Below are 26343 nucleotides of genomic sequence, written 5' to 3'. Positions count from 1 at the left end.
TTTTACTGTTTTTTGTAATCACACAGAAATAATGTCAAAAGTACAGTATTGTTTTAAACAGAATATTAAATTAAAAAATGGAACTGTGTTTTCAATTGGATTTTTGGAAGCATGACTTTACCCTTTTCAAAGGGAAGTAGCCTCTCAGAATAAAGGCTGTGTGTCCAGGCACACCTGGACATTGATCTTCATTCAGATGCTCTAACGTAGACTTTCGACTTTCTCAGGTTATAATTTACTCATATACAAAGTGACAGTGATACCTATATCTTAAGATTTTTGTAATAAATGAGGCAACATAGATGTTTCCTGATGTATAATAGACACTGTAAATAGTTATATATGAGCTTTGAAGGGAAGGAGAGGACAGCTTTAAAGAATGCTCGCTGTGATCATGTTAAAGTTAAAGCTTTAGGACAATCAAATATAATATATTGAGTTGCCAAAGTCAATAAACAGGTTGGGAGAAGTATCAGTAACAGATACAACAGGATAGTTAATGTGCACATCTTTAGCTGTGCTCTTGTTTAATAACCAAAACACGACATTTCTAGTAAGTAAATGAACAAAAGGAGGAATCAATTCAGGTAAGCAAACTGTTGAAGAAAATAATTAGTACGTAAAGGTGTATAAATAATGGACTATATATACTGTTAAACCCAATAAATCATCAAAAACTAAAATATGATGTCCAGTTCTGAAGATGATTTGAGGATTTGGCACAGGCTTGGATTTCCTGTGGTAATGATCAGTTCAGTCCTTTTAAAAAACATTTTGGTATATATTTTAAGAGCCAAACTTTTTTCCACATTCTTTAACTTTAAAATCCTAAACCTAGGAATCTTTTCAGGGTAACATTAAAAGAAAAGTTAGTATGTACCAAGAGTTCTGTTCTAACACATTATCTATTATGAGAAAAATACAGAGACAGCATAAATACCCAACAGTAGGGCAACTTTAAAGTAAGCTATGGATAGGCTTTCAATGAAATATTATGTAGCTTTTAAGAACAATGATTTTAGAGTATATAAGATATCCAATTCTACATTAACATGTCATTTTTAATGCGATTGATCAAATGTCTGTGCCACCAAAAATAAGCAGCCAAACAAGGCAGAGTCTGTTAGCTTTTAAGACACAGCCTCACAGAGGATTTAGAAATACATATTTAAGTAAAGCAAAATGTGATGACACAGGAGAGCAAAAAGTCCAATGGAAACAAAAAAGAAAAGTGATTCAAGCCAGTGCTTCTGTATTTCAATATGCAGCAGGAGGTGTCCTGAGTGTCCAAGGAGAGGAGAAGGAGAGCCTGGGCAAAAGAACCCGCTGGACGTATTCGGAAAACGAGGGGGTTCTGTTTTCACTAGAATGTCAGGTGCATGTAGACTTCGGTCAGGATGTAGAGGACTTTAAATTACATACAGAGAGTTTGGACTCTATGCAGCAGGGAGCTATTGAAGTTCGTTGGAAGAGCCAAATTTTATGACCAGAATTTAAGTGCTGAAACGCAGGATTGGTTTTCCTCCAAGCAGGGGAAATTTCCGTAGCCGATGTGTTCATTTCCATACATCTAACACATGGCTCACTTGGTGAGACTCTTTTTAACCTCAATTTAATTGAGAATAATTGACTTACATCACTGTATAAATTTGAGGTGTACAGCATGATGATTCGATTTATATGTACAGTTCACCCTTGAACAATGCATGGGGTAGGGGAGGTGACCCCCCCCCCACCTCATGCAGCCAAAAGTTCACATATAACTTTTGATTCCCCCAAAACTTAACCACATTTGTCCCTTGGTAACCCTGGAGGATTGGTTCCAGGACCCCTGCAGACACCAGAATCCAGGGATGCTCAAGTCCCTTATATAAGATGCATTCCAACAATGCATACAGCTGGTCCTCTGCATCTGTGGGCTCCCAACCGCAGATCAAAAATACTGTTTTCAGTCTGTGGTATCCATGGATACGAAACCTGGGGATACAAAGGGCCAACTGTATACTTATTGATAAAAATCCACATATAAGTGGACCTGTGCAGTTCAAACCCATGTTGTTCAAGGTTCAAGTGTATTGTGAAATGATGTCACATACAAGTGTGATCATTTAAGTTTTGGCTTTTTCTGCTTGACTTATTTTACTTGACATAATTCCTACAAGATCCATTCATGTTGTCACAAATAGGAAAATTTTCTAGATTTTTATGGGTAAATAATATTCCACATCTTTATCTACTTAGGTTGTTTCCATGTCTTGGCTATTGTAAATAATGCTACTATGAACGTATAGGTGAAGGAAGGTATCTTTTTAATCAGTGTTTTTCCTTTGGATGTATTTCCAGAAGTGAAAGTTTTGGGCCCATATGATGGTTCTATTTTTAATTTTTAATGACCCTCTATACTGTTTTCCATAGTGGTGGCAACAATTTACAATCCCACCTATAGTGCACACTGGGTCCCTGTTCTGTACATCCACACCAGCATGTGGTGTCTTCTTTTTGATGATGGCTGTTCTAACCGGCATGAGGTGATATCTTGCCGTGCTTTTAATTTGCATTTTCCTAATAACTAGTGATGTTGAGCGGCTTTTCCTATGCCTGTTGGCCATTCATATATCTTCTTTGGAAAAGTGTCTATTCAGGTTCTTTGCCCTTTTTTAAAAAATTGGATTAGCGGGGTTTTTTTGTTACTTTATTGTTGTTTTTTGAGTTTTTTTGCTTTTGAGTTGCATGAGTTTTTTATGTATTTTGGATATTAACAGCTTATCGAAGGTTTGGCCGATATTTTTTTCCCATTCTGTAGCTTGTCACTTCATTTTGTTGGTGGTTTCTTTTGCTTTGCAGTAGCTTTGTAGTTTGATGTAGTCCTACTTGTTTATTTTTTTATTTCATTGCTTGTGCTTTAAGTATGATTTCCCAAAATAATTACCAATAGCCCTGTCAAGGAGCAGCGAGCACAGAAAGTGTCATTAGAATTTTATTCTTATTTCTTTTACTGTTATGTTTAAGTATATTTTGATTGCACTTATATTTGTTCCTGTGCTTTAACATATATTTTAGAGGTGTAGAATAAATTTTTTATAATAAATTTATACATCATGTTAAGGAACCTTACTGGTTTGGAAAAGTATATTAATTGGAATATTGTTTCTCTCGCATTGGAAATACTTTACTATGAGAATCACTTTAAAGATACATAGATTAAATAAGTAATATCATTAAACATTAGTGATGCAGAGATTTATATTGATAAAGTTTAAAGCTCAAAATCACATTTCACAAGGTGATTATTTTTGTTGTATTTCAGCATTTATTTATTTGCCTGTGTTAGCATGTAGTATTTTCAGCTACTTTCTATTATTATAAAATATGGTAGTAGTAAAAAAACATGGACGTAAGGAATGCAATTTTAGATGAGGTTCCTGTTTTGCTAATTAGGGTACTCTCTCTGGAATCTAACTTGATTCTAAATTGGCTTATAGTAATATCAGGGTAGCCCATGTGAAAACCAAGACCACCTTTGAAGGGATGCTATAACATGGAGCCATGGATCTGGTATTTTTCTTTCTCCCAAGTTAAAGCATACAAGTGAGATGGCCAAAATGACATGGAAATTGGTTATGCAAATTAGGCTAGTCTTTGTGAATTGATTGTATACACATGTGCCTCAGACTGTTTTTAGTGATGGTCACTCAGTAAATATTTACTGAGCGTAAGCTCCATACCAGTCACTGTAGTAGATCAATAGGTATCAAGATAAATAAATTCTATTGTCAACCTGATTAAAGTGGATTGAGGGAGATGTATTGTATCAGTCAGGAGTCAGTAAAGGAAACAAACCACTCTACATACAATTTGAGTAGAAAAGAAATGAGGTACTTGCTAGAATGTTGGTAAGATGGGAAGAGCAGGAGCAATTCACTGGAGCTGTTGAATTAAGAACCAGCGAGTCGCTCCTACTGATGGTGAAATATGCCATCGATGCTTTAATAGGAATTGTGTCGAATCTATGGATTCCTTTCGGTAATATGCACATTTTAATGATGTTAATTCTTCCAGTCCATGGACACGGTATAAGCTTCCATTTATTTGTATCGTCCATAGTTTCTCTCTTCAGTGTTCTGTAGTTTTCCTAGTTACAGGTCTTTTACTAGGTTAAAATTTTTTCCTAGGTACTTTATTTTTTTTGTTGCTATAGTAAATGGGATTTATTTCCTAGTTTATCTTTCTGGTACTTTATTATTGGTGCACAAGAATCCCACCAATTTCTGAATATTGACTTTGCTTTGTATCTGCTACTTTGCCAAATTCACTTATTAGGTCCAGTAATTTTTTGGTGGAGACTATAGGGTTTTCTATGTACCCTATCATGTTGTCTGTGAATAATGGCAGTTTTACTTCCTCCTTTCCAATTTGGATGTCTTTTATTTCTTTTTTCTTGTCTAATAGCTGTGGCTAGGAATTCCAATACTATGTTGAATAACAGTGGTGAAAGCAAACACCCTTGTCTTATTCCTGATCATAAGGGAAACACTTTTACTTTTTTCCCATTGACTATGATGTTGGTAGTAGGTTTCTCCTATATGGCCTTTATTATGTTGAGCTATGCTCCCTCTATTCCCACTTTGCTGAGTATTTTTATCATAAATAGGTGCTGGAAACGCTATAACCACTGCCACCAATGCCTTTCAACAAACCTTGAAAGTTTGTTGAACTTTCATGAACAAACCTTTAGTGTACAGTGCATCCACCATAACTTTCAGCCCTTATTTCTCCAAGATCTTTCTTGCCAGCAAAAGACAACAGCAGGAAGATGGTTTCTTCTTCACCTCTATTGTCTAGTTCTTGCCTGAGTGCACCTAATTAGAAGATTGGATTTTGCATCCAGTACCCTGACTACAAGAGATCTGAGAAACATAGGTTTCTACCTTCTGGCTCATGCAACACAGGAAGCCCTCGTAGAAGGAAGTGGGAGTTGTGTGCCAATTGATATCCTTTGTTTTCATTGGGAATGGAAATATATTTAGGAAGAAAAAGTAGCTGTTCCTTTACCTTTATGGAGCTTGTGTTTTGGCAGGACAGAAAGACTAATCACTTAATTACATTATTTTAATTGAATTTTTAATAAATAATAAAGAGGGACAAAGTGCTAAGAGAAAGTAAAATTGGGTAATCTTACCTAGACTGATAGTGTTAGAGGGGACTTAGCTAACAAAATGACATTTAGGTTGAGATTGGGAGGTTAGGGGTTTACACAGCAAAAGTATAGCAGCAGGGTGGTCTAGGAAAAGTTTCAGACAAAAGAAAATAGCACATTGAAGGAAGTGGGTAAAATCAGCATTACTAAAATGTAGAGAATGATGGGGAATGGCAGATGGCAGGTTTATAGCAATGACTAGATTGTGAGTGCCTTGTATATCATGTTACAGATATGGCGTTTTATCTTAAAAGCAATGAATTATGATCAGAGGAATTTGAGGAAGGAAGTGACATGATCAGAATTGTATTTTTAAAGAGAAAAAAGATCATTAAACCCAGGCAGGGCAAATGAAAATGGGAACACCAGTTAGAGATGTTGATTTGTTAGGGAATATTGGGAAACCAAATTGCTAGGACTCAGTAATTAATGGGATGCGGATGGTTGAAGAAGAAAGATCTAGAAGTTTCTGTCTTGTAAAAGATGTCTGGTTTGCATTGTTGAGTGAGTAGTTGGGTCATTTATGAAGAAAAAAGAACAGTAGAGAAAGATTTGTTTGATGGAAGGACATGCCAAGTTTTACCTGGGGTATTTAGAGATGGAGAGTGAGCATCTGGATTAATAAAAGGAACACAGTCTGTCTTGGAGTGGGGAAACCACAGGAGTGGATATGAATGGTGAAACAGCCTATGACTAAGTCTTGAGGAATTCTAGTATTTAATGATCACATAGAGAAGAATGAGCCAAAAAAGGAGACTTCAAGGCACTGGAGTGACCCCCAAGCAAGTATAAGATAATGTCATGGAGGCAAAGGAAAAGAGTGATTCAAAGAGGAGAAAGTTGTCATCTGTATATAGTACCGCTGTGAGAGGTCAAGTAATGCGAGGGTCACAAAACATTCATTCTACTTAGCTACATGGATATTGGTCACCTTATGTAGAGCCTCTTTCATTCACTTAGTGGAAAATGAAAAACAGATCAAGTTGGCCGATGATTGTAGGTGTCAATATTGAGAAGTTACTTTATATACAAAAGGAAAATGGATGGTATGTAGAAAATATGAAATAGTATGCAGAAAGGTAGACTTTTTTTTAAGGTGGAAGTGATATGTTTATATTGTCTGGGAACTGTTCAAGAGAGAGTGAGAAAGGATTGAAGTTGATTGATTAATTTTATAGGAAAGAAATGGAATCACAGATAATATAATAGTCCTGAGAAGTCAACAGGCATGAGATCCAAAGAACAAGTAGAGAGATTTTCCTTGGATAGGAGTCAGGGTACTTCTATTATAATAGAATTGGGAAAGTTAAAAAGGTGGGTTCTGATGCAAATACATTTCAGGTATGTGGCAGGAAGGTGAGGGAGTTTTCTCTGATGTGATGCATTTTCTTTATGAAATGGATGTTAAGGTCATTCCCTGAGAGTCAAGGGTAATGAGGTGATCAGTAGTTAGTGGAGAGAAAATAAATGCCTAACGTAGATAGACATTGCGAGACAGACATGTGAGAACTGACTTTAAAAGACATCGAAGAATTGCTCTCTGATGTTAAGGGCTTGTGGAGATTGTGATCGTGGATTTAAAATGTTCTCAAGTCTCCCTTGCATATAACTTTTCTTAACCATTTTGCCAGTCTGTTATAACAAAAAGGCTCTGTTATCCAAACTGGGTAAAGAACTAGAATAAGGACTGGGGTGTGGATTGGGAGTGGGAGGGGAGGTACTAATAAATAGAATGAAAGTAGAGAAATTGTGATTGGAAGTGTCATTAAAAAATGAGCTTGGAAAAATTAGTTGGGCAAGCTTGAATTATAGGAAGCCTTTGATCAGAAATTGAGATGTTTGTACTAGTGATTTTAAAAGTCGTACAGTTGTGGGTTAATGAAAAGTATAGAATATAATCATTGGTCGGCTGAGTTGGGACAGAAGGGTGAGGAGCTTGGTGACATGGAAAATACTGTCACCTAGGATGGTGACAGGAATTGGGATGGAGAGCAGACAAGGAGCCATGGGTATCAAGTCTTCATTGGATAAGTTTGAGTGACAGAGCCAGATACACTGAACCTTAAAGGAACAGAGGTTTTTACAAAAGGTTAGTACACACTGGTTTGGAAATGGTGATGGGGAAGAGAGACCTCATCTCCCGTCACTTGAGAGGTATGCATGGGAAGCGGAGTCCACGGAGGAGAGTCAAGTTTCAGTTAAGGCAAGGTGGACAGAGAGATGGATATAGTTTGCTGGGCCCTGAGTGGTGGTTCCAGAGAATGGAGAATTTCATATCCTAGAGTGGAAAAAACAGTACAAAGGATAAGAATTGAGTCAACGGCAAAAAGAATACCAATTATTAGGGAGACAATAGTACAGTAGATCATCGGTTCCCACTACCTGTTTCCATGTCAGATATCAAAATCAGAATCTCTGACACAAAGGCCCTAAAATTTTTAACATGATCCCCAGAAATTCTGCTCGTAGCCAGGTTTAATTGATCTCGTTAGCAGATGACTAATGGATCTTATTGCTGAGAACGGAGAGGGACAGGTTTCCTGGCTGCCTCACTGGGAACAGAGCATCTCAGGTGTCGGGGGGCTTTAACGCAGCCCCCCCCCGCCCCCCGTCCGCCATGGATGAATTCGCATAGGAATACGGATAAAGCTCATCAATCATTGTCAGCCAGTAAGGGTTAAACAATACAAGATTTACAGAGAACTTTGAGGGCTTATTCTGAGTTACAGCCAATTAGTTAGAGGGCCATAAAACTTTAGGCTCCAGACTCATCTCAGGTCTGGACCCTTATCTTTAAACTGAGGGTACAGATTAAGTAGGTTTCACAGGAATGTACATATTTTTCTTAGGCCTGATTCCCCAGGGAATCCACCCCTCCCAGCACAGGACTGCACTGCCCTCTGTCATTGTTTCAGGCTTAAGTCAGGCAGGGGAAGTAAGGCAACCAAGAGATTAGGAGACTTCTTGCAGACAGAATGAGGACTCAGGCTATTTCAAAGCCAAGGGGCGAGGGTCCATCACCCCCTTTTTCCACAGCCCCCCGAGTCCTTCCCTGCAAGTTTATTCCTGGTGACCAGAGCCTGTCTTAGGTTGATCCTCCCTTGAGGATTCTTACCCGTCATTGGCTAACTGGCCAAGCTCAGGGCCAAGCAGGGTGAAGTGGGCAGAGGTGGCACTTCTGCCAGGGAGACAGGCTTTGTCTCCTTAGTGGCTTATGGTCCCAACTCTGACTCAGCCTTAACCATGGGGGGTTACAGCCTCTGAAACCAGGCAGGGCGGTTCCCAACACTCAGGTTATGGTTCTCTTGGCATAAATGCCAGAGGACCAATCTTAGACGTCTCTGTGAACACGGTTTAAAGTGGAATAAACCTTTAACACAGACAGAATAGAAGGGGTGGGAAAGATGGCATATTATATTCCTGAGATCTATAAACTCCAGTGTCCAAAGAGAAGCCAGGTACCGGATTATGCTCCTAGCATGTAAGCAGGTCTGCCTTATCCTGATTAACATTATAAACATTATATGATAAAACATTAACATTATATGATAAAACATTACATGATAAAAACATCAACATTATAAATATTACATGATAAAACATTAAAACTTAACAAAGATGAGAGCTTTATAATATTTCTTCTAACATTGAGAAAGCATGCTAATAATTGTGAGAAAGAACGGTGTCATTTGGAAGGAAATACTTGCCTCCTCGCAGTTAAATTTTAGTTCATAACGGCAGTCACTCTTTCCTCATGGGCTTGAAATTACCCGCAGTGAGGCGTACCTTATCAAGACAGATTACCTCAGAAGGCTTTCAAAAGTCACTGTACATCATTTACGCAATTTCGTTATACTCTTTTATTCACGGTTTGTATCTGAGCTGAAGGTCTTGCATATGTTTTGGTCTTACGTTGAATAAAACAAACTTGTTCTCCTTTAATATCCCCAATTGCTTGCTGTCAGTCTTTTTTATCAAGTTTTTTAATCAGGTATTTGTGTTAGTTTGGAAGTCAACTTTTGGAAGTGGTTACATTTTAATCTTGCTCATTGATTTTCCATTTCATGAGTAGGAAAACAATATGGAAGGAAGCCCTGCCTGCTTTCATGGGGCAAGAAGAATGTAGTGTCCTCTGTGTGCTAATGGATTATTTTAGCAGTTGTCCATTCCGTTCTAATTTTACTGACTACCAAAGCCTTGTGTGGGGAACCTCCCTTATGAAAACTGGAAACACGAAGCCAGAAGAAAGCAAGCTTAGACAGTTCTTAAACTACACATACCTGACGCCTTTTACTTTTCACAGCTGGTGTTCTTTTGGGCTGACTCCCCACGTCTAGAAACATTTATCCAGTGAGTATGGTACTGGACTTTTACTGGCCTCCTTAGAGAACCCAAAGCTCTGTTCAGAGAATGTGAACAAGATAAACTTATCTCTGCAGCTATGCAGAGGATGGCAAAGCCTGGATTCTGGGTAAAGCTTACCCTGGGAAACAAGGTAGAAAACTGATTATCTCGATACTTCAGAAAGCAGCAGGTATCTTGTAATAAATTTAGCTGCATAATTCATGGTCTTAACCACCTCTTCTCCATTCATTTCTCCAAGTAAAACTCCTGTTAAAAAGCTTCTTATGTTTATATTTCTTTCAAGGGAAGGTTTTGTACAACTGCCATTGGACATATTTGCGTGTGAGTTTTAGTGTGAACAGATTAAATAGTGTTAGACGCACTTTTATGTTTCTTGCTCTCTTCACTAAATATATATGTCAAGGAGATCTTTCCAAATAATCACAGAAAGACCTGATCCTAGAAACAACTTCTTTTACCAACTATATAGAATGCTACAATATGGACATTATCATAATTCATTTACCCAGTCCTATCTTGATGGATACTTTGTTGTTTTCAGTTATTTTTTATTGTTAAAAGTGCTGTAGTAAAAAATTCTTGCTCATACTCTTGGCAGTTGCAAGATGCCCTTTGGGAAAATTTCTGGCAGTGGAGTTTATCCATCGACATGGCACATGCATTTAAAATTTTGGTGAATATTCCTTATTGCCCACTAGGGAGATTGTTCCAATTTACACTTCCTCAAATCATAACTTCGAGGAAGTTACTTTGCTCACATAACTCTGTCAGCACTGGGCAGTGTGCTGACAGAGTTTTCAAGTTTATGACAGATTAATAGGCCAAAAAAATGGTACTTCATTATTATTTTAACTAAGGTTTCTTTATGAGTGAAACTGAGCACTTTGCATATTGGCCATTTGAATTTGTTTTTCCATAAATGATGTGTTCATATCCTTGGCCCACTGTATTTTAAATTGTATGCACTGTCATGTGTTACAGATATTTTTTGTTGTTAACCTTTTGCTTTGATTTTTATTTCTTTATATATATTTTTACCATGCTGAAGTTTTTATCAACTTACAGTCTTTGGGCTTTGTCTTGCTTATAGCGTCCACCCTACTTCATCCATGATGTTCTCCAACCCTTTTTAAAATTAAATTAAATTTAATTTATATTGTTAGATCTTTAATATGCCCCAAACTTATTTCACATAGTGATGGACCCATTATCTTTTTCTGAGTATTCCCCATTTCTTCTATTGATTTTTAAATTTAATATAACATAAAAAATTCTTGTATTTGCCTGACCTTGACCATGAAGGAGCTCTGTTATATTCTAGCAAATACTCCACAGCAGGCTTTATCCCAGGTCATCCCATATTTGTGGGATTGACAATGACAATAACTTAGGTCTGAAAAGAGGAAAGTGCTAGTGCATATGATCCAAATGTAGTTAATCATAAAGTATATATGTGATATGATTTCTAAGAGGCCAACCACTCTGCACAAACATCAGATGAGAAAATACTCCCCTTGAAGAAGGTAGCCTTTTTGTGTGTGTGTATTTTGTTTGAGTCTCTGTCTCAAAATGTATGTTGTTGTTTACTTGGCTGGCCACTAGATGGTGGGATTTGTTAATGTATTACCACCCAGTTTATATATGAAGCAGATTTCAGAGAGTGCTATTTTCTTATATTGTTTTCTTAGCTAATTGTTGTTAATGTAGAAATTTAAAATGTTAAGTGAGCTTAGCGATAATCAATGTGCCAGAGTCTGCACTAGAACCCCAGACTCCTGAAACCCCCCGCCCCGTGCCACTGTAGCGTTCTTACATGAGAACTATGGAAGGCTGTTTCAAAAGAAGCTATTGAAATGTTTGTAATGGAAATTCCAGAGCTGTAGCCCAAAAACACTAGATGTGATGCCCAAACAGAAGCTTTGGCTGTAAAAACACTTAGGTTCATCTAAAGTCTTTAATTTTGCAGAGAAATTTTCTCCCATTATATAGTGAGTCTTCACTGGATTGTGTAAAATCTGCTTTAGCACTTACACAGACTGCGGATAAGTGAGCCATATCCCACAACTGACCTCAGACCAGGTCAAGGAGCAGACACCAGAAGTGAAGGTAGTGTATTCAGGGCAGCCATAAAGTTGAGCTCAGTCAGGTGTCAGTGCCCTCCCATCAGAGATCGCCAGGATCGCCATGAGTGCAGATGAACACAGTAGGTTTTTGGCTCATTGCTGTGATGAAGAGATCATGCCATGCAGAACCATGGGGCATCTCAGTAAGAGGAAAAAAGGCTTCCTAGGCAGTGGGTCTGGAATAGAGTGTCACACTGAGGAGAGTGGATTTGTCAGAAGGGACATGGAGAAAAAGTTGGCCCTTGTGACTAGCTAAGTGAAGTTAGTGGATGGGAATGATTTCTGTGGGGCCTTGCATTGTAAGGACTCTGGTCTTTACTTGGAATGAGGGGGAAGCCACTGAGATTTATACTTATCTTAATAGAATGTGTTTGGAAGGATAGGAAATTGATTGTAAGAACAGGCCATCTGCATGAGAAAAACACTTGCTTTTGACTTCCTTCTTTTGGATTTTATGTCATGGTTGGGATTATATATTTTTTAAACAAATAAAATGTAATTTTTAATAACTTTGTATAAACCATTGTATACTAGTACATAGTAAGACCTTAAGATGCTTAAAAATGCCCTGATTGGTGTGGCTTAGTGGACTGGGCATTGTCCTGCTAAGCAAAAGGTCACCAGTTCAATTCCCAATTAGAGTACATGCCTTGGCTGAGGGCCCATCTGACCCTGGTTGGCCTGTGCGAGAAGCAACTGATCGATGTTTCTCTCCATCTCTTTCTCCCTCCCTTCCCCTCTCTCTAAAAATAATAAATAAAATATTTTTTAAAAATGTTTATAATTTTATGCTCTTTGATAAACTCATTCAATGAAAGGCTAACTAACCATCCCATTTAAATGCTAAAAATTTTTATGTTTTGTTTATATCTCTCTAGGTGCAAAAGTCAAGAAATAGGCAAGTACGAGAATTATTCCCAGATGGGTTTAGTATTCATCATGCAGGAATGCTTCGGCAGGACAGAAATTTGGTTGAAAACTTGTTTTCTAGTGGGCATATCAAAGTGCTAGTCTGTACAGCCACGTTAGCCTGGGGTGTCAATCTTCCTGCACATGCTGTTATTATTAAGGTAAGAGCTTACCTTCCTTTGCACATGGATTTGTGATGTCTTAAAACAAACCTGTGGATTAATTTATTTAGAAAAATATTGTGATATGGCTGCTTCACTGACTTTGAATGTTATTTATATAAGGACAGAATTATTTTCTCAAAAAGAATCTAGTTTATATTGTGAAAATTTAACTCTATCACAGATGATGAAAGGATTAGTTAAAGTACACTTTTGAGATCCTGCCATATTTGCCTAATTTCAGTGTTCAGCTCATCGGGATTATATTTGTGTGTGTTTATGTTAATTTTTATTAACTTTTCCTTATCTAGGGAACACAAATATATGATGCAAAAAGAGGCTCCTTTGTTGACCTTGGAATATTAGATGTCATGCAGATATTTGGTCGAGCTGGAAGACCGCAATTTGACAGATATGGGGAAGGAATCATCATAACAACACATGATAAACTCAGCCATTACCTCACTTTGCTCACTCAGCAAAACCCAATTGAGAGTCAGTTTCTGGAAAGCCTTGCAGATAACCTGAACGCAGAGGTAAGATCTGATGAACGAAAGGTTGGCAAAAAATCGGTAGCTGCAAGAATGATTAAGTGAAACAAAGGCTGACTTGGTTGCTGTTTTAAAGTGTTCAGGACAATAGAGTATTCTATTAGACAGCCATAAGACACAACAAACCGAATGGCAATATTATTGATTAGTTCAGAGCAGTACAGAACGCAAATGATCACGGATAGGAACTCATTGCTCAAAGATTATATGCTTTTTAAAACTGAATTTATTGGGCTGACACTGTTAATAAAATTATGTAGGTTTCATGTGCACAATTCTATAATACATTATCCGTATATTGGATCGTGTGTTTATCACCCCCAAGTCAAGTCTTCCGTGATCATTTACCCCCCATTTTCCCTCTTCTACCTCCCCTCACAACCCCTTTCCTCTGGCAGGCACCATACTATTATTTGTCTATGTCTATGAGTCTTTCTTTTTGCTTTGCTTAATCTTTTCACACTGCGCACCCAACCCCTAATCCCCTTCCCTCTGACAGCTGTCAGTCTGTTCTCTGTATCCATGAGTCTGTCTCCACTTTGTTTATTAGTTTATTTTGTTCATTAGATTCCACATATAAGTGAAATTATATAGTATTTGTCTTTCTCTGACTGGTTTATTTCAGCTAGTATAATACCCTCCAGGTCCATCCATGCTGTCACAAAAGGTAAGTTTTCCTTCTTTTGTATGGCTGAGTAGTATCCCATTGTGTAAATGTACCACAGCTTTGTTATCCACTTATCTCCTGATGGGCACTTGGGCTGCTTCCAAATCTTGGCTATTGTAAATAATACTGCAATGAACATAGGGGTGCATATATTCTTTTGAATAAGTGTTTTGGGTTTCTTCAAATATATTCCCAGAAGTGCAATTGCTGTGGGTCATAAAGCAGGTCCATTTTTAATTTTTTGAGGTTACTCCATACTGCTTTCCCCAGTGTCTGCAGTAATCTGCATTCCCACCAACAGTGCACAAGAGTTCCCTTTTCTCCACATCCTCACCAGCTCTTGTTTGTTGATTTACTGATGATAGCCATTCTGACAGGTGTGCAGTGATATCTGATTGTGGTTTTAATTTGCATGTCTCTGATGATTAGTGACATTGAACATCTTTTCACATAGTTGTTGGCCATCTGAATGCCTGCCTAGGAGAAGTGTCTATTCAGGTCCTTTGCCATTTCTTAATTGGATTGTTTGGGTTTTTCTTTTTTTTTACTTTGAGTGAGTTTTATACATTCCTTATATGTTTTGGATGTAGTCAATTAATATTTAACAAAGGAGGCAAAAAATACCCTGGGGTAAAGATAATCTATTCAATAAATGGTGTGGGGTCAGTTGGACAGATATGTGCAAATGAAGTGGAACTAGACCACCTTATACCACACACAAGAATAAACTCAAAGTGGATTAAAGACTTAAATGTTTGATTCGAAACCATAAAAATCCTAGAAGAAAACAGAGACAAGAAAATCTTGGACATGTCTTGTAGCAGTATTTTTTCTGATATATCTCCTTGGGCAAGGGAAATAAAAGAAAAAAGAATTATATGGGACTATCTCACACTGAAAACGTTTTGAACAGCAAAGGAAACCATGAACAAAATGAAAAGACAGCCCTGACCAGTGTGGCTCAGCGGGTTGGGCGTCCCGCAAAGCCGAAGGTCACCGATTCAGTCCCAGGTCAGGGCACGTGCCTGGGTTAAGACTTCGGTCCCCAGTCAGGGGGCTTACAAGAGGCAACTGATGGGTGTTTCTCTCTCACATCAATGTTTCTCTTCTTTTCTTTCGCCTTCCCTTCCCCTCTCTCTAAAATAAATAAGTAAAATCTTTTTTAAAAAAATGAAAAACAACCCACTGAATGGGAGAACATATTTGCCAAGACCGTATACTTTTAAATGATGAGGTTTTGTAATGTGCAGAAATCTAACCAAGCCTAATACAAACCAAGGAAACAAACAGTTACAACTAGTATATCTGTATCACACTTTTGCAAGTTAGTTTATGAAGTATTTTTAACATTTTTACAAGGTTTATAAGTATAAAGCTCTTTTATCTTCGATCACTTGATTAACTTTGTTATACAAAATATGATAGCTCGACTCTTCCAGCGTTTCATGTGTGTATGTGTGTTTTGTGTTAAGATTCAAATAACAGACACTGGAATCCTAGTTAACTGCTAAACCACTAATAAAGTGAATAAACATTCATAATATAAGAATTTATTTGTCAGACATTCAGATGAGGTTTTACTATTTTCATGACACTTTTAATTATTGCTCTACTCTAGCATTTAATACTTTTCTATTTCTCTGTCCTTTTTTGCTTTTAAAGTTGACTCAAATGATTTTTGGAAGTAAGGGGTATAAACATTAAAGAGATGAATAAATGAAATATTTACTCTTAAATATTACTTGTGTGCAAGTCCTGTATACCAGGTACTTCTTAAACGCCTTATGGAAATTTCACTTACATTCTATTTATGTTATTTGCAAGTCTTTTTGGAGGATGAAAAAAACAATCATTTTTCAGTCCCCTTTGTTAAGGAGCAAAAAGTCCAAGGGGAGAAAAAGATGAAAAAAACCCCAAAACCCAGAGTACAATACTGTTTATAGAAGGATTCAGAGGAGAAAAGTACTTTTGGCCCCAGGCTACCAGGAAAGGCTTTGCTTGTGAAGATGGTAAGACTTGACCTGGGTTCGTAAGGATAGATAAGGTTTGGAAGATCTGGTTGGAAGTTAGAAAAAGTCATGGAAAATGCTGGTTTCTAGTAGTCTAATTACAAGAAAATAGAAAGGATAAGGAAATAAATTTTACCTCCAAAGAAAATAAAATATCTCAGTCCTCTTCACCTACTATGATTGCATAGTTTAAATAAGTAGGTCTTTGGTCAACAGTATTCCTGATGGAATAGTCTGTTGTACACAGATAGTAATAGTAGCAGTCAACTGAGGATTTGCTACATGCCAGAGACTCTGCTGGGTGCTCTTTGTGTCCTCTGTCACTCTCTCAATATTTCTGCTCAGCAGATAGGATTGTCCTCAAAGAGATATGCTACTGACCCAAAGGTCACTCAACTACTCATTTCTGGAACTAGTATTTACACTCAGGGCTGTATAACTCCAAACCTAGTCTTTCCATTGTAGCCTGGGTGTCCGTTATATTGAAATGTAGTAAGTTCAAGGCTGATACATTTCTCTATATTAATACCCAACATTTGCCTTCTTCTAAGACCAGGAATAAACATTTCCCAAATTGATAGTCATAATTTCTCTGACTTACAATAAAAATTAAGGTTCTTTTGTGCAGTTTTTCTAGAAAAAACATATCAAGGAAGACTATATCTTCATAAACTTAAAATTACTGTCCTTGTTAGCTTTTTGTAAGTGATAAAGTAAACACAAGGTGGTGATGTTATTACACAGAAAACACAGGTGAATAAATCACTGCTCTTGTCCTCGAGGAACTCTACCTAGGGACTCTACAATGCCATCAGTGAAACTATTTGGTCAAGTCCTGAGAAATTAAAAATAATTTGTAGTCCTTAGATTCACCTAATATTCATAAAGTACTTGCTAGGTATATCATTTTCAGAAAGGCTAACTTTAACCATTAATTCCATTGTATATAAGTGGCATTTAAATAACAAAATCTATACCTTGAAAATTTTAGCTAATGTAGTGAAGTATAGGCATTTTTTTCTGTGTATAAAATTTCTTTCTCATATTGTGGTCTACTGGAATAGCTCCCGATCAAAGTAAAATTTCTCCTTAAGGAAAGAAACTCTCTTAAATTGTATTTGAGTGTGAAATTAAATTTAGTAATCTGTGGAAATCAAGTGTGAAATTGGTTTATAAAAAGAATGTGGACTGTGTCGTAAGGTAATAGATTTTTAAGTCTTGAAAGTCCTAAAATCTTTGCAAGACTACACAGTACAATGATCAACATAAAGGTCATGTTAGATTAGCAGTGTTGCTTCTACTAATGTCTTTGATAACGTGAATATCAATTCCAACCATTAGTTTAGAAGAACCGGAGAAAGTATTATATTAATTTTAGTGTAAACATTTTATGAGGCATCTTTACTGACTGACGCATAATGGGGCTGAGTCTTTAATGCTGATGCCAAAAGGTCCCTAATCCCAGCGCTGGGCAAAGCTACTTATTTTTGCACTGAGAGAAAAACTGAAGCAAGTTCAAGGCTTATTAAAATTTATTTGGCAGGCATTACTGGGTACCTTCTCTGCCAGCCCCCTGTAGTTTATACTTTAAAATCTGTTAATCTTTCTGTATAACCATACATACATTCTTTATATAGAGTTCCTTCCATCTCTGTAGGACCTAGTAGAAACACCTTGTCTTTGGATTTGAGGCCTCCATAGTCTGACCAGCCATCCCAGTTCTGGCTCTGGTTACTCTCCAGCACAGATCTTCTAGCTCTAGACAGGCTCTTGTTTACTCACTTCACCTGTAAACCTAATTTTCCTGTTCATAAAATAAGGATGATGTATCTTTGTAAAAATTTAACAAATGCCTGTGCCGAGTAGGTACTCAGTGAAAGACTGTATCGCCATTAGCTGATAGTTCCTTGATGCTCCGCCCCTCTTACACTTCTTGCCAACACTCACATTGTAGTTGAATAAATCAATGAATGCATGGGGGCATAAACATTTTTTCATGTATATGTGTATCTAAAAACTCCTTTAGTGGGAGTGGTGATTATATTTTCTTATTTAATTTTGTATGGTTTCAACTAATATAAAACACATACCAATAAGCAGTTCAGATAACTTTAAAGACTAAAGTTTAAATAAGTAAATTAGATATAAAGTGATACTTTGAGTCGTACCTCTAAATTACCAAATCTGGGATTTTTTTTTTCTCTTAACAGACCTTAAAGCTCTGTTATGCTATATATTAATAGCATTTTTATATGTTTCACATGCTTGGTGTTCTTCTTTAAAGCAATTTTTAATACATATTATGTGTGAGGCACTATAGTAATGGTTTCATATATGTTATCTTAATTCGTTATATGTGTCTCATCTACAAGATCAGGAAACTTTTTGAGACGATGGACCATGTTCTATTTGTTACCATATCCATTGTGTTTTATGTAGTAAGTCTTCTACTGAATTACTATGTGATTACTGAGATGAATGGATAAATTTCAAAGAAATACTGTGAAAAATACTTATTTTATAAAAGGCTCCTATACTAAGTAGCCACTAGGTGACAGCAAATATTTATAGGTAAATTTTAATATTTGATACTAGGTGGCATTCTAGGATTAATCTCAAAATGTGATGTGATTGATGTGCCATCATAAATTTCCATTCATTTGCCTTGGTAGTCTGTTTCTTTTTAATGAACATTTAAAGAGGAATGTACTACTTGAACCAGTCTTTGATTCCTGCTTTCTCCTTTCTTTTTAATCTTATCATCACTGTCAGTAGATAGTTACTAATGTTAATTTATTGTGTCTGATTTTGAAAATAATAAGATTATTTTTTACAAAAATTTTCTCCTCTTAGGAGTTGCATGATATTTTAAAATATCTATAGGTCATAAGAGAACTTACACAATTTTGGCTGTCAAATAATAGAACCTCAAATGAGGGACCCTATTAAATTAGTGTCCCTTACCTAAGCAGACTAAAAAACGTTTAACTGTCTTATTTGAAAGTATTTAGGAATTTGCACAAATCCTTCATTGGCTTATATTTTAGTTTTTGTTATTCTTCATTTTGTAGCAAATCTTACAGTTCACATTTTAGGAAATGTGTATCTTTACCTCTGTTATGAATGGTTTAGTCATTTGTAAATATGTTAGTGAAAATTTATTTCTTCCAGCTTTATGGAGATGTAATTGACATATGTATAACTTTAAGGTGTTCAGTGCGATAAATCGATAAATATATATATTCTGAAATGTTTACCACAATGGTTAGTAAACACATCCTTCCACTCACATAATGACCCTTTTGTTGTTATTAAGAGAACGTTAAAGCTCTGCTTTCATAGCAACTTCAAGTACACAGTGCAGCATTAACTATAGTCATCCTGCTGTACATTAGAGCCCCAGAATTTATTCTTTTTATTACTGAAAGTTTGTACTCCTTGACGGTCTCCCCATTTTCCCCTTCCCCCGGCCCCTGAAAGTCACCGTTCTGCTCTATCTCAGTGAGTTCGGTGTTTTTAGGTTTTCCATATAAGTGAAATCATCTAGTATTTATCTTTCTTTGTCTGACATTTTTTAAGTTAGTGTAAACTTAAAAGCCAATAGTCACATTCTGCCTTACCATTTTTATTTTCGGTCATTTCTCTATTTAATAGCATAATATGATATTATAATCACATATATTCCTATAGCTTATCTTCAACTAACTAAAGATAGCTAGGCATTCACATGTTTATTTCACAAAATTAGTTACACCGAATTTAAAATTATAATATGGGAATGAGACAAATGTAAAGGTTTTTATTTTCTTTAATATTCAGTACTAAAATGAGAGGCTCTTTTTTCCCCTTATGAAATTTAATAATTTAGGTAGGGAACATCTCTTCTCCTATACTTAAAGTATTGAGAGGTTAAATTATTTTTTAGCTACAGGTTCAGGGAAAATTATACAGCTATGAAGTTTCACCACTTGGATGAATTTTTAAAATTAAAATGAATGCTTTGAGTAAAAGCAAAACAAGTACCTATAGATCCAGTGACTAAGGAAATGTATTTTTAAGAAAACTTTTGATTATTATTCTATGTTAAGAATATTTTCTAACAATTCCATTCTCTTCATTACACAGATCTTACGTGTTATTGTCATGTTTTTAAATTAGCTTTTGGTTTTATGAAATTAATGTGTTACACCTACATTAAAATGCTATATTAAAATTGTATTTCCTTTTACAATATAATTTAATGTATCACCCAGTGGTTATTTTAATTCAAATGTATAAAAATCTGCTTTTTTCATAAGCTATTTTAAGTTTCCCAATAAAATATCAGAACCATTCCCAATTGTTGTATGATTTCCTAAATTGTGTATATTATTAATATGTATAAATCCCAATAAAATCTGCTTTGTTATTGCAGAAATGATTACATTTTTCCATTGAATTTATATTGTATATTTATACTACCCAACCTATAAATGGGTGTCTTTAGAGGTAAAAATTAGTGTTATGCCCTCTGTTGTTTTGGTAATGGCAATACACAAAACCACCATAAAGAGGGATAGACTTGGCAATGTTATGACTATGGTGCATTTACATTTAAAGTTTTAGTAGTGTGATCACATAAAATGAAACCAAAAGAAGGAGGAAGAAAGAAGAAAAACAAATACCAAAATGTTTTTAATGCTATACAGAATTAAACCCCATTTATGGAAAAATAATCAAATGCTATAATATTGAAAAAGTTCAGTTTTGGAAAATAGAGTTTCTAATGTACTGTTTCAATTGAATGAGGCAGAACTGATTTTTAATTAATTGGAGAACTGTCATGTCCAATAATCACGCTATACCTTTTAATTACAGCATAGTGATGATGTGTTTTAAAAACTTAATTTTTGACAAAATGGTCTTTGATGTAATGTTTATATTCAACTTTAATGGATTAGTTTAATTTGTGTGATATTTTTGATTTGCAGATTGCTCTGGGAACAGTTACTAATGTGGAAGAAGCAGTGAAGTGGATAAGTTACACTTATCTTTATGTACGGATGAGAGCAAATCCATTAGTATACGGCATCAGTCACAAGGCTTATCAGGTAGAAAACGCATTTGTAAAGAAAAGAAATCAAACCTTCTTTTTAATTCTGTAATCCTTTCCTGGTATGAGGATAAATATTTGCTACTCCTACCTCATCTGAAAAGTTAGGTAGCTGGAAGAAAAACAAAAAGATTTAACCTTTTTTAGAAAATACTGAGGAAAATTAAATTTGTCCTCTGCAATTATTCTACTTTATTTATAGTATCTCTTGCATCAGAGAGATACTATAGGAGGATACCGCACTTAGTTGTGCCTGACCAGACAGTGATCTGATGCAATAGTATCTCTTGCATCAGAGATACTATAAATATATCTGAATAATAAATTGATGAGTGTTTATCTTAATAGCTTGGAGGTTGGGATCCATTCTGTGCACATAGACTGACAATGAGATGCATGTGGTAGCAGCTATTCCTGTGAGCTCTACAGTTGTGTGGTCCACATGGCTTACAGATTCTGTGTGATCTTGTCTTTTCTTTAGAACTCCGCTTTATACACTGTAACTGCTCCCTAATTACAGATATAATCCAGTTGTTCTCTAATGAAAACATTATTTCACCATCATCATGTGGATATTCACTCCTGTTAAGTAAAAATTAGCAACGAAGCTGAATTCAACTTAGAATTATAGTTTTCCTACAATAACTAATAACTTAGTTTTTATTTATATTCTGTTGTATAATCAACGCAGTTGACGATCTTGCTTTCTTTTTTTTAATTCTCTTTTTCCTGTACAGTAGATTTGAAAGTTAAATTAAGTTAAAAGTTAAGACCTAGGAGGAAAAAAAAAATAAGAAAAGTAGTAGCAACAACTAGTTCTGAAGCTGCTTACATGAAATCATTGTTTTTTTACTTACATTTACTGTAATTGGAACTCAGCTACCTTTCTTCTCAGTTAAAATATATGCTAGTCTTCAAATGGGTATCTTCTTTTATAGCCAAATTATTCTCAGCTATAAATATAGGTGCATTGTAACCTGTAAGCCTTAAAAATTTTAAAGAATATGATTCTAGCTATTCTGATCACAAATACAGGCTTTGTGAAAATAGTCAGTGGCATTACTAAATATACTGAAGGGGTAAAACAAAGCACAACATTTTCATAGACTAAGCCATCTCAATTCTTACAATTGATTTTTAATACTAGATTAATATCATAAGTCATTTTTGTATAATTTTCCAGTATAAGAAAATGGAATTTTTTTTCTTCTGAGATACAGGGTTTTACTGCCTTCACAGTTCAGAGAACCTTACCTTTCTATTTTTTTAACTTACATGTTTTCACTTTATTGCTCAATGTGAATTTGTAACCACAGTACGCAGTTTAACATATTTTTAATGGTTTAGTAATATGTGATTAATGAAATGTTTTCATAAAATGAACTTGACATATATAGTGTATCACTTGTAGCAAATACTGAAGACTTTGTATTTGCTAATAAGATTCTTGACTCCATTTACTTCCTTACAGTACTTTTTTTTGCCTCATCTTTCTGATTTTTTAAAATGGATTTGAGCTGTACACCCTTTAAAGGTCATACCACACTTAGTTGTGCCTGCCCAGACAGTGATCTTTCGTATCTGGCTGTGGTGTGTGTGTGTGTGTGTGTGCATCCATACATTCACACACTTTCTCACCTGGTGACAAGAGTATTTGTTAAGAAATGTTCTTTCTGCCAGGAAAAAAACTGATATAATAGCTTTAAAACTATTTAAAATTCATTATTATTTTATTTTGCTCTTTGCTTATATTATTGTAGGGAAAAAATGGGTTTTCCCATCAGCAGTTATGAAAACTGCTGGAACACTAAAACCATACTTTTGAAAAGGATAGCTTTTTACTTATTTTTGTATACTTTGACACAGGAAAGCATCCTCACTCTCATTTCTCCAAATACTGATAAAGTAATAGCATGGTTTGATATTTTAAAATCCCTGCTTATTTAAGTGTGGGAGGGAGAAGACATATTTTTCTTATAGCTGATTTCTAGTTTTTACAATCTTAAAGATTATGACTGTGTTGGGGGGCAGTGGTGGGGGGAAATGCAGACAACTGTAATTGAACAACAATAAAGTAATTTAAAAAAAAAGATGATGACCATATAAGAATTTTAGATTGAAGATATATGCAGATTGATAATTTTAATGAATTTTATAGCTATAGTCTATTGAAACCAAATAAATTTTGGTTTATTTAATGAATAAAATAATTTCTAGTTATGTCCTAAATTTATAAGTATGTGCTTCTTTAAAAATTGTCAAAAAGATTTTTTTAACTAAAACAAAAAATTTTCATTTTCATAAATAGGTATATGTAACTCTAAAGAAAAATGGTGATTATCTAAAGAAATATCGGAGTGCTTATATATTTTTTTCCCCATAGATTGACCCGACATTAGCGAAGCATCGCGAACAGTTGGTCATTGAAGTTGGGCGAAAGCTAGACAAAGCTAGGATGATTCGTTTTGAGGAACGAACGGGATATTTTTCCTCTACCGATTTGGGTAGAACTGCCAGCCACTACTATATTAAATACAACACCATGGAGGTATTAAACTGAGTGAAACAAATGCAATAATATCCTTGCTATTAGATGCAGATATTTTCTGGATGTCAAAATGTAGGATTAATGCAAAATAATGCAAGTTGTTAATAGTTGAAAATGCTTTTACCACAGTGAATTCAATAACATATGCTCAGTAAAGATAAGAAGAAAATAAGACTTTAAATATTAAGGACCCCCTTGCCATCCTGTTCAGTAAATATATCCCAAGCAGTAGACATACTGAAGCCGACACAGTTAGCATGTTGGTGAGACCTGTGGAATGAATGCCCAAATAATTTTAACTGGGAAGTGATGGCTTAATGATAACCTTTTTATAAAAACTTGAAAAATAATTGCACTTGAAAAATTTCTAACACTGACTAAAGAAGAGTTAGAAAAACTATTAAAATTGTTAAGGGAATTTCGACTATATGATTGTTCCTTTGCTAGTTCCTTTTAACACAGTGTTATGTAAGAGCAGACCAGGCGCCACTGTAGTATTTACACTTTAAAGAGTACGTGTGTGTCTTCATGTGTGTTTATAGGCATGCATATGTCAGTGCACGGGGATACTTAACAGTGATTACCTGGAAGAAGGGACTTAAGTTCGAAAAGAGGGGGATGAGCTTTAAGATGAATTTTTACTTTTCATTCTTAGAGAAAGTTTGAATTTTTTCTTATATTCATTTTTATTTTTGTATTTACAATTGTTTTTAAGTCACAGTGTTAATAAAAATCACTGAAGCGAAATTGCTTCATAAGTATGAAAACCTAGGCCTATATGAAATCTAAGTTTTGTACTTATTTAACATGTGCTTATGCATATAATGTTCACCCATTTTGTCCACTAAGTAACCATTCCATTAGTCCACCTGGTAGTGTGTTGGAAGCAAACTACATCCTAAACCTGTTTGCAGCTCTCTTTCAGAAATTCTGGCTTTTTTTCAGCCTTGTTTTTATTCTATATGGCCTTTTACTGATTTTTTTTCTTCCCATTTTCCTGAATTTCTATATGCCTTCACTAGTAAGGCAATATTGCAGTATCATCACCAAAATCTTCAGGTTACGGATTTTTAATTATTCCTCTCTAAATTTTATGAGATACATGGTCAGCTTGAATTTGGTGAATGGTAGATTTCCGTATGTCTATGCTGAAAATAAGCCAAGATCATAATTTTATGCTGAACATTTTTTTAGATATCTAATGTAGGATTTATTAACTGATTGATTGACTTTTTCTTTATAAAGAAAGGTGTTATCTAGCTAATTATGTTTTAGGAATGCTTTTTAGTCTCTGATAAATAAGCAGAGATTTGGAATAGTATGCCACATACATCATAACACTGCGTTGTCCAGGCTCAAATGTTCTTTTAAGAATGTGTGATTTACAGTCACGTTTTTAATTTAAAATATTGCATTGGACCTTCTATTTTAATGAAATATAACACTTACCTTGGTAGACCTTCAATGAACTCTTTGATGCCCACAAAACAGAAAGTGATATTCTTGCTATAGTCTCCAAAGCTGAAGAATTTGAGCAAATCAAGGTAAGATTACTTGAAGCTTGAATCAAATACATATAACATATATATTCATTCATTCATAAAAGCTAATCAGTAATCGTTATTCCTGATGCTCTGTAAGCTGTACGACACTTCACATTTGCAGTACCAGCAGTGTTCTTCCATTTATCAACAATGTCCATTATCCTAGATTATGATATTATGTCATACCTGACATCATTCTTTGCTCTGTACTGCAAATCAAATACGATTTAAGTAGGTTTTGAAATAATGAAATTGTCAGAGAATATAGTATGTAGATTTTGATTTATTTACAATATAAAGTTCACTAAAAAATATGAAGGACATGCATGATTCAAACTTAGATCTGAATATTTCTGAACCCATATTATAATTTAATCTTATTAACAGTGAAAACTTTAATACTTTGAATCATAGTACTTCACAGCTTTAAGCTATGAATATGTTATACCATATAAAAATATATGACTCTAATGAATGCATTTGAAGATAATTCAAGTTTTCCCTAATCCATTTGGACAGAGGTTTTACTCTGGCCAAATAAAATATGAAATCTCATCAGTTGAAGGATAGTGAGGTCAGAGGATTTAATTTTTGTGGCATATCAAATTTTTATATGTCAATGGCAACTTTAATATTGGTGATGAATAATAAAATGTAATTGTGTCTAAATGTAATTGTAATTTCTTATTTTGTTATGAACTACCTATGAAAACAATTACTGTTAATTTAGCATACAAAGGAAAATACACATGGAAAGTATTTTTAAACACTTGCAGTGTGGTTTCATTTCAATGTGAAAAACTTCAGTAAATCAGCCCAAATAATCCTATAAAAACACTGATTCTTCCAGGTCAGAGAAGAGGAAATAGAGGAGTTAGAAGCCTTATTAAGTAATTTCTGTGAACTCTCAGCTCCTGGAGGTGTAGAGAACAGTTATGGGAAAATAAATATCCTACTTCAGACCTACATCAGCAGAGGCGAGATGGACAGTTTCTCCCTTATATCGGATTCTGCATATGTTGCACAGGTAAGAATATTTCTCTCTCCCCATTTCTTCGCTCTTGTTTACTTTTAGAGACTCAAGGAATTGCCTCATACTATACTGTGAATGTATGGCATGATGCTACCAAATTACTATTTTATCCTAGAACTGGCTCTATTTAATTTGTACATCTTT

The 26343-nt window shown here is 35.2% G+C and overlaps 1 protein-coding gene across 5 annotated transcripts in view; it reads left to right on the top strand.

Annotated features, from left to right (window-relative positions):
- The window catches only part of ASCC3 (activating signal cointegrator 1 complex subunit 3), a 327691-nt gene that overhangs the window by 167138 nt on the left and 134210 nt on the right, over positions 1-26343 (top strand). For 4 of the 5 annotated variants that reach the window (XM_024551762.3, XM_053914249.2, XM_053914250.2 and 1 more), the window contains exons 15-20: positions 12564-12755; positions 13067-13291; positions 20953-21072; positions 23458-23622; positions 25080-25166; positions 26017-26193. In XM_024551762.3, the coding sequence (XP_024407530.2) occupies positions 12564-12755; positions 13067-13291; positions 20953-21072; positions 23458-23622; positions 25080-25166; positions 26017-26193 (966 nt within the window). The remainder of the gene's footprint in view (positions 1-12563; positions 12756-13066; positions 13292-20952; positions 21073-23457; positions 23623-25079; positions 25167-26016; positions 26194-26343) is intronic. The other variant, XM_045188637.3, reaches the window with a different exon arrangement.

The sequence above is a fragment of the Desmodus rotundus genome, chromosome 11, assembly GCF_022682495.2.
Source record: "Desmodus rotundus isolate HL8 chromosome 11, HLdesRot8A.1, whole genome shotgun sequence".
NCBI lineage: Eukaryota > Metazoa > Chordata > Mammalia > Chiroptera > Phyllostomidae > Desmodus > Desmodus rotundus.
The sequence above is the reverse complement of the archived record's forward strand: the minus strand, read 5'-3'. Positions and strand labels throughout refer to the sequence as shown.